At 36.0% G+C, this 9970-nt stretch overlaps 1 protein-coding gene and 1 long non-coding RNA gene across 2 annotated transcripts; both read left to right on the top strand.

Moving 5' to 3' along the window:
• Window positions 1-1859: 1859 nt before the first annotated feature.
• LOC134209510 (uncharacterized) lies at window positions 1860-7514 on the top strand. Its single transcript, XM_062685491.1, has 6 exons — window positions 1860-1944; window positions 2000-2139; window positions 3350-3649; window positions 4006-4338; window positions 4411-4573; window positions 7045-7514. Exons 1-6 carry the CDS (start codon window positions 1860-1862, stop codon window positions 7512-7514), a joined length of 1491 nt encoding a protein of 496 aa, XP_062541475.1.
• LOC134215800 (uncharacterized) lies at window positions 5965-6558 on the top strand. The gene is made up of 3 exons (XR_009980315.1): window positions 5965-6112; window positions 6196-6345; window positions 6408-6558. It is a non-coding gene; the product is annotated as an uncharacterized LOC134215800 (long non-coding RNA).
• Window positions 7515-9970: the final 2456 nt, after the last annotated feature.

A 9970-nucleotide genomic window follows, 5' to 3' on the forward strand; every position in this document is an offset into this window, starting at 1 on the left:
GATATTTTCAAGACCTTAACGGAAGAATCTTTCGAATTTCGCCTGAAAAATCTAATGATCTTCTTCAAAAAAATCTTTAAATTTTTCCGAAATATTCATTTGGAAATTATTTTCGGATTGTTCATTGAAACTTCTTTGAAGTTTCCAGAATTTTTCGGAATTACCATCAGAAGCTTTTGGTAATCCAAAAGAAAATTGTTTTGAATTTCAGCAGGAGACTCTTCGGAATTTACATAAGAAATTGTTCCAAATTACTACAGGAAAATGTTCGGAATATCCACGGAACGTTCCTGTTGAGTTTCAGTTTGTATATTTTTCGAAATTTACTCAGAAAATTCTTCAGAATTGTAGAAGAGTGCGGCTAGTAGAATAGGTGTTTTAACCGTAGCTTACTCAGTTTAGAAAAGTTAAGATGACTAGTTTGGCATGGCCATCGTTAAAACAGAAAGTCTTCAGAATATTCGCGAGAGACAATTTGGAGTTTTTATAGGAAATTCTCTGAAATATGAAAGGAAAATTCTTTAGAATTTTCGCACAAAGGTGTTCAAAGTGTAGATTTCAATAATAAAATCTTTGAATTTCAACGGAAAATTGCTCGGAATTTTAAAGGAATTTCGTTGGATTTCCAAGAAAAGTTCATTGTACAGCAGACGTTCGATAACTGCAAGTCATTTAACTGCAATGCTCGATAGTTGCAACAGTTGTGTAGTTATCGGACCGCTGAACTTCAAAACGATGTCAAACAAAACCGATAATTGAGTTCTCCAAAGCCAGAACCACTAATACTAATGTCACTGGGTAAGGTAAAAAAAAGTGGGTGGTAATCCAGTTGCAGCCAAAATATCACAAACACTTCGAGAGGAATACTGCGGAATCATGCACACTTCTACTCATTTTTAGAACTCAATAGCTGCATTGTGCTGCACAATCTGATGCACTTCTATTGCATCTGACGTTGACTGACAACCGTTTGATGTCTAGAATGCGTTGCATCGAAAATGTTGTTTGGCCCAACGAGTCACATGGCCAAATGTCAATTACTGAATGGATAATATGGTCAAAAATGTCCACCCATTTAGCCAAATGGACTAAACCACGATGACGTCACGCGTTGATTTTCAGTAAGAAGAAAACCTCAATTGAGGGCAAAGAGAGAACATCAACGTGAACATCCGGTGAACTAAAAACTCTGAATTCACTCAAATGTTCATCGGCCCGCAGCGGATGTCATTTTTTCGAGCGAAAAGAAGAAGAATCGTGAAAAAAGAAGACGCTCGTGGTTAAGTCCATGACATTTATGGCGAAATGGTCTTATTGTCAAAAGATCATTGAACGAAAATTCGCAACCTCTCTACTTTGTAGGCCGATTTGAGCCAAAAAATGTCTAACCAAATCCCATTAAGCCGAATTGAACGTATATCCCAAACTGTTATTAGGTTTAAAATGGTTTGTCCTTGAATGTTGTTTGGCCGAAAGCGACATATAGCCGAAAGGGACATTCGACCCGAACTGGTCACGGTGTCTCTATGGGGAAACATTATTTTACAAAAATCAGTATCTCTGAAAGTATATGCTCTCCTCTTTCATATAGTAAGTGAACTAAAATGTTCTATCGGGGGATCTACACTCAGGTAACTGGACTAGTGAAATTCAATAATTTCGCCTTATGAAACTACTTTTGGATTCAAAATCTAGCTTTCATAAGGTACATATGAAACTCATATGGTTCATATGATTTGCGTCACCTAAACATTGAAATTACTTACGTCATACATAAGCTTTTCAAAACACCGCCTTATGAAATTCAACAATTATACTTGTGTGAAAAAGTCATACGTCAAACCTTTGAAAATACAAAAATGGCGCCTATCGTGGTAGACGAGCTAAAGTTGATAGCAGATTTGTTAAAAGGAGCTCCCGGATTAAATTTGGACCTTTTCCGACGTAAGTTTAACAATATTTGTAATCTCAGTGCCATAAGGTTGTTATTTGTTTATAGGAGCGAAAATCATAACGATTCAACTGATAACATTTACTGAGACCCAACTAGCAAGCGCGATAAAATCGAGCCCGGATATCGATACACCGGTTAACGAAAAGATATTATGGTCCTGGATTCTCGACTGGCGAAAAAGAAACGTAAGTAGTTCTTAAGCCTTTTATGCACTGCAACGGAACGGCGACTGTAATTGACAGTTAGCCCATATATTTTCTGTCAAATCCTGTCCTTACCGTTGCCATTCCGTTTTACTGCGTTCGAGGCTTTACGAAACGTATATTTCTCCAAACCAGCTGTAGTACGAAAATTAATGAATATAACTTTTAATAGGGTCTGGATAACGCAACAATCGTTCCGGAAGAACCAGCTCACTCTTCGGTAGAAGTTTTGCATAAAACTGCAACTGATTTTGAGGTTAGTATTCTCAAATCATATAAATGTAAACACATTTCAACAATTTAAAATTACTTCTAGAACACATTTACTGGAAAAAGTTGTGATGCATCGATAAACGGTGAAGCAGAAACCGCTGAATCGTCCTCAGATAAGCCTCTTGATTTAAAAGTGGTATTTAACATTTCCGCAAGCTGAAAATTGGAAATTATTAGTTTTTCATTTTTCTCAGAGCGCTTCCAAAATATACGATTTAAGTTGCGGCTTAGTCGTCAATAAGCCCGGCAGTAGAAATAATTTTCCGGGAGGAAGAGTGACGGAATTGAACGGACATATAACATCAGAGCTCGTAACAGACGGAGATCCACACAACACAAGTCAAACAAAGGTATTTATCGTCGATATGGTTGAATTAAAATAGCACACTGGAATGCACTTTGCTAAATATAAATTACTTTCAAAAATTTGGTATGCTCAATGCAGTTGCAAACCGGAATGTACAATTAGCGCAGTTGGATTCATCTCACCATTCGTACATTAAACCTAACTTTGGTAGTGGTGTGCTGTTTTCGTATGACGAAGCACTATACAGTGCACTACTCCGAAGGTTTGTAAGGGGTCGTACACTAATTACGTAAGCACTTATAGGGGGAGGGGGGGTCTGCCATTTTCTTACGTTCCATATAAATAAAAAAATATTTGTATGGGAAAAATCTTACATAGGGGGAGAAGGGTTGAAAAACCCAGAAAAAATGCTTACGTAATTAGTGTACGGCCCCTAAGATAAAACCAACTTCGCTAGTCGCTCATTCCAGTTTTCAACTGGATTGAGAAGGCATATAATGTATACATTCATTAAAAAAACACAATGCTAAGTACAGACTAGTGATATTTGTAGTAATATAATATTCGTAATATTGAAGCCGCCCGAAAATTAAAAAAAAACAATTTTTACAGCAAGTTCTCGATCAACCCCCGGAGGCTGACGCCATCGATGGTCTGCAAGTTTCAACATCTTCAGTTGGCGATACACCTTCCCGTTTGACCCCGGCTCTGCTGAAGGAGCTTATGCAGCAAACTGTATACGGCGAACAACTGCTGAAAGCCGCTGAAACTCACTGCTTGTCGGATTCTGGAAGAAAGTTTGTTGTCGACACGGTGGCAAGGTACCACTTAACCCGAAACTGTAAAACATCATCCGAAGTGGTAGAAGATCTAAGTACAGTAATATGCGGACTATTCAAAAAGGAAAACAAGGTGAGTACCAGAAAGAGAATGCATTTTTTATCTAAGGTCCTATAATTATTTTTAATTTTGGTGGTTGCCAATGTGATCGATCTTGTGTCGAAACAAAGTATTAAAAAAATAATCTCCGTTCTATCGATTCTTTGTATACCCCATACTAAAACAGACTGGTGCGTCAATAATATAAAAAAATTAACTCCAAATTTTACCAGATGTATGGAGTATCACAAAGATACATTTGTATTAGCTTTTTTTTATTAAAGAAAACAATTTTGATAATTTGTTTTCGTAGATTTATAATCTCCTTTTTTTAATATTTGTAATGCTGAAAATGATTATTATTTATTTTATTTTGCATTTCTTAAAAGGAAACATATTACATTCCGAAAGCCAAGAACCGTGGTAACCCTGCTGGCAAATTATACAATCGTATAAATTATATTAAACAATCGGAACGTAAACGTGATCAAAAAGAGAAGCATCACATTTCAACGAACAACGATTTGGATAACGAACAACTGTTACCCGAAGTAGCAACAGCATTGGCTTGGTTGGAAATTAATAGGTTTCCTTGGGCGACTGTCCTGTCACAATGGGAACTAAGTTTTCCTGCCAGAAAAGCTGATCTACGTCAGTTTTCTAAGGCCGATCAAATAATCAATACTTACCCACACCTCTCAAATGAGTGTGGATATCAACTGGTAATAATAGAATGAATACATATTTATATTTTTTTAAAGTTCGAGACAATTATACATGTTATATCTTTACAGCTGGATATCGAGTACCGTAAACTTGGTCTGGGAAATCCAACGGAACCATCGAAGAAATGGAATTCATTGTTTGAGCCCATTGCAAAATATGTCAGCAAGTATGCTAAGGATCCATCAGCTAAAGACTTGTCATATGCTTTGAGAAATAACGAGCTATCGATCGGTAAGAAACATGCATATCATAAGTGTCTAATTAATATTTTTATATGAACATGCACAGACTGACACTATTATGCGCAAAAACTAAGATATTTGGATTCGTCTGTAGCAATACTATATAATAACGCACTTTGATTGCATTTAACATCAACTAAACTATTGCATAATGCATTGCAGTTAGAAATTTGTAAATTATAAAGAGGCATCCACAAAGCAATGCTATAACTTTGTGTCTAGCAGCATGATAACGACGGTTCTTTTATCTCTCGTCAGATGTAAACAGAGTCGTCACCAGTGTGTAAACCGACCGTTTTAACATTATCATACTAACCTCAGTTAATCATGTTTTATCGTCTAAATGGTCCAACGCAAATTCATGTATAGCAGCAACAGGGGCTTATGGGTTACCGCAGTATTCACGATAGTTCCTAATTGTATTAAATAAATTCGGAACAAGTGTCAGAGAAACAAACTACTTACTAAACACGAAACTGATGATGCGGCAGGTGTCACGGTTTTGATGTTAGGGATAGGGGCTGTTCACAAATTACGTTACGCTGCAGGGGGAAGGAGACGGACACGCCTATAAGCCATTTTATGAGACAGATTCGAACAGCTGATCGAAATTTTGAGTGGACGGCTCGGTCTTTGTTTTGGTAAATTTGCATGTAAACCATCATCATTTCGTCATCATCATCATCATCATTTCATTTCATTTTCGCAAATGTTCCTTGTAAAATGTAAATATTAGTATTTGGTCTCCTGTCATTAAATGAGCTTTTGAGCTTTCTATAAAATGGCTTATAGCCAAGACGTTATGCTACGTTTAGACAAAGTAAGTGAATTGAGCAAGTCGCTTGAATCGAACGTGAATGGAACGTGTATACACCTTAATTCAATTCACTTGAACGAAAAGAGAGTTAAACATGTTCAACTTTTGACTAGTCAATTGAATTCAACTGAGCTGTTCAATTCACTTACCCTGTCATTACGTAGCATTACGATTCATACAAAAAAAAACCTTACATACAAAAAGTGCCACGAGGGGGAGGGTGTTGGTCCAAAATCACCATTTTTAGCGTTACGTATTTTGCGAACAACACAATTTATTAAATCAAAGAACTCCAAGAAAAAATGATTGCCTTTCCTCTTTGAATAAGGAGATCTTTAGTTCTGACAAAATTCATGGTGAAAACAACTCAAACTGAGCTTTAAATGATAATATTTTTTAAATATTCATTTCATTATTTTTGCAAATAAAAACTAGAGTAATTCTAGTTTATTCAGAATTATTCTTTTCTAAACTTTAAAATGTATTTTCACTTGCTAAAGTTTTGAAATTATTTCTAACAGTGTATTCCTATACTGTCAGAACAGAACAGAATGATCAAAACATTGAGTCAGTGGTTAGGTCTTCCATCGATTTTTTACACTGTTTTTAGCGTTTTTAAATAGTGTTAATACTAATTTTAAACGTCCCAGAAAAATCCAGAACGCCTGGAGCGTTAAGCGGAATGACTGTTGGATAATGGAAAATAAACAGGTTTGTTTAATTGATATACATTTTATACATAACATGATGTAATATGTTGCGTGATAACAACCAGTATATTTTTTTAATTACAGGAATCACTGCCAGCGTATAGCATATGTTTAGAACCAACTGATGGTTTACGCTTGGATTTACGAAGTAAAAAAGCATCCGCCGCTAACCGCGGAATGGATTTTCATCTCAACGATCAATATTATCGACATATTGGAGAAGCCGATACACAGGTTTGTTTTAAAAAGGAAAACATCATACTGCTTAGTGATTAAAACCTGATTATGTTTGACAGAACCACAATGCTGGCTGATCAGCTGGTTAAAAACAGGTAGTTTACCGACGGACCAGGTGGATCGATTAGGATCTGGCGGAACGATTGGGATCTTGCGGACCGATTAGGACCAAGTTGTGCAACGAGAGAGTCGAAAAAGTGCTATTGAGAAAAATGGATATAATAAAGAAAAGTGATTTTTACGTGTGCATTGGTTTAAAGTATGGAATGAAGAAAAACTTCTGTGATATAGGGTGGGTTGGGCAGGTTTCACTGGTTTAGTTGAACAATTGAATAACAGTTGTTCCGAACAACTTAGTTAACTAGTTAACTTGAAACCAAAAAACTTGATCATGTATCTTAAGGGGTTGTACAATAATTACGTAAGCACTAATGGGGAGGTCTGTCATTTTCTCATGCTCCATATAAACAAAAAATAATTTATCTATAATGATACCTGAAAAAAACGATGATTGGAATAAAGAAGCAGTACAGACGAATCTAAAAAAAAATCCGCGCAGAATATCATATGGGTGAAAAGTAATTCGTTGTGTTCATGTTTATATAGCCAAGCTTTATCAGTTCTAGGGAATTTGAAGACCCCATTATGTTAAAATAAGTAGATTTAAAATTAATAAAACATTCTTATTGCTTCCAGATTGTCGACTACTGAATTTACTTCTGGCTTTAAATACGGTGCTCGTTCCAGTTAAGGCCTCGAAAGGTTTTAAGCCGACGGTAGCCACGGGCCAAGCAGAAGCATTTCTGTTAGTCGACAACAAGGATCAAGCACTTAGTGAGTTGGAGAAAACTATACAAATATACGAAGAACAGAGGTTTGCAATTGCTCCGAAGCTCATCGTCGTTGGAGAGAACTTGACTGCTGCTACAGGTGAATGCCTGGTGGTATATAAAGATATAATCTACAATCTTGAAACTATTGTGCGTGGAGTTGACGTATTGTTGAATCTACAAATAGTCCTTGGATTACCGGTTGCCAAATTTTCAAAATTGGTTTGGGTATTCATCGAGCAATTCGTATACGAAGTACCTTCGAATTATGGCGGCTATTTATGTATCAATAAGTTAATCCATTTTTTGAATAGCCAGTCTGAAAATCAGCGATAATGTTACCGTGCTGCATAGTAGAATGCGATTGTCAATTCAAGACAGCAGAGGAACTGATTGTCCATGTTCAACGTACACATAAGCCTCCAGTCGATTTTCTATATAAGTGTACATTCCCAGGATGCATTCAAATATGTTCAAAATATATAGTTTTAAGAAACACGTAAAAACTCTTAAGTTTGATTCAGTAGAGTTCAGTATGCTTGAATATCGCAATGAAATTTATAACGATTTGAAAATTGAAGAACCAACAAAAAAGGTTAGAAAGACTGACATCGTCAAAGATAACAGTGAATCATCCATCGACAAAAATTTGAATTTCATACAGAAAACAGCTGTAGAGTTCACGTTAGATATGCATCAGAGACCCAACTTTTCTAGATGTGATGTACGTGATATACAAAGGGCTACTCAACAATTTTGTTCCGAAGCTATTCAGCCTATTCGTAAGCTAAACATGACCGTAGGAAATTCAGAAACCCAGTATCAGTTCGAGGTAGATTTGTCTCAATTACAACATTGTTTTGATTTCATAGACAGCGATTTCAAATTTTTTAAACATCTTGATAACATTGGTATTTTCAAAGCACCAGTAACAGTCACATTGAATCAGCATCCAAATCATAACCAATCAATACCTGCGGAATGTAGACAATCGTGTTTAGTTTTGAATCAAATTGAATTTCAAATTCGAACTTTTTCGAAATTGACAATGTTTTAGATAAAACGATTGAACACATGGCAGCATTGGAACAATCTTCCGATATACTCCATTTTATTAATGGAAGCGTATGGAAACAAATAAAAGCAAAATACGAGCAAGACGACTACATTATACCCATTTGGATGTATGCCGATGAGTATGAAGTGAATGATCCACAAAGCTCACACAGCAAAGTAGACTCGGTCTGTGGCATCTATTACACGTTTCCCACTCTACCAGAAGAGTACAAATCGAAGTTGGTCAATATTTTTGTAGCAGGTATAATTAGAAAAGTGGTGATAGATAAGGTTGGCGTGAATACTCTTGTTGAGTCATTGATTGTACCGTTTAAAAAAATCGAAAGAGAAGGAATTATGTTGAAACTGGGAGAAAGGCAGATTAGGGAACGTTTTGTACTGTCTTTAAGTAAGGTGATAGTCTTGGAGCGCATACTTTATTATTGCTATCTAGAGGATTTAATGCAAATTTTTGTTGTCGATTTTGCCGCAGACACAGGCTGCAGCTACAGACTGATTGCAAGGAACATGAAGAATGTTTAAGGAATAGACATAATTATGATGAAGATGTCGCTGCTGGTCGTCATTCGGAGACAGGAATCACAGGAAATTCTGCATTCAATCAGTTAGACTCGTTTCATGTGATTGAAAATCCAAGTGTAGACGCAATGCATGATTTATTTAGCAATGGAGTTTGCAAGTATGGCCTTCTGTCTGCTCTCAATCACTTTATCTACAAGGAACATTTTTTTAACGTTACAGTTTTGAACACCAGATTAAATTTTATTAGTCGAACGTCTCAGGATGTAGCTTTGAAACGAATGCCAGACTTTGAGGAGACGTATAATAGAAAAACTAGAGCAAAAGTTGTTGCTATAAGAATGACTGCTGCAGAAATGAAAGCCTTCTACAAAAATTTCATTTTATAGTAGGTCCGCTTGTACCGCAAAATGATCCTGTATGGAACTTTTGCAAAGTTTTGGTAAAAATGGTAGACTTAATTCTGGCAAAATCGTTCAATGAAAATTTGTTGCTTGAAATGAGTGACTTGATTCAGTTGCACAATAGATTGTATCAGGATCTCTTCAAGGATACATTGAAGCCGAAGCAGCATTTTCTTATTCACTATCCAAAGATCATTAGACAAAGTGGACCTGTACATTTGATGATGTGTTTTCGGAATGAGGCAAAACACCAACACTTCAAGGAATATGCGCATGTAATATCATCGCATATCAATATCGCATATTTTTTATGCATGAAAGCTAGCTTACAGTTCAGTTATAATGTATACCACAAGACATTTTTCGATTCTAGCGTGGAAGGAGATTTTTATGAGCAAACTTTAAAATCAAGGCCTTATTATTCTAAAATAGTTACAGAGTGTCCGTTCCACGAAAACAAAAAAACCTATTTCGCCCGTGTCATCCAGTTGAAAGGCACTAAATTTGAAACTGGTCAATTTTTATCAACAATTGGAGACTCGGTAATTTCGCTGTTAGAAATTGAAGAATTTATAAGGTACCAGAATCACTTATACGCTATATGTAGAAATTGGAAAGTTGGCAGATTCGAAGACCACTTATTATAAGACCACCTCGCATGAGGCAGAAGAACGAACTGATTTGTACAGCGTAATTGACTTACAAAGAAACGAAGAGTTGCCATTTAGTATACATGAGGCGAACAATAAGTATTTTTTTAGATATTGTTAGGTTATTTTGTATTTATAAGTA

The sequence above is a fragment of the Armigeres subalbatus genome, chromosome 2, assembly GCF_024139115.2.
Source record: "Armigeres subalbatus isolate Guangzhou_Male chromosome 2, GZ_Asu_2, whole genome shotgun sequence".
Lineage (NCBI taxonomy): Eukaryota > Metazoa > Arthropoda > Insecta > Diptera > Culicidae > Armigeres > Armigeres subalbatus.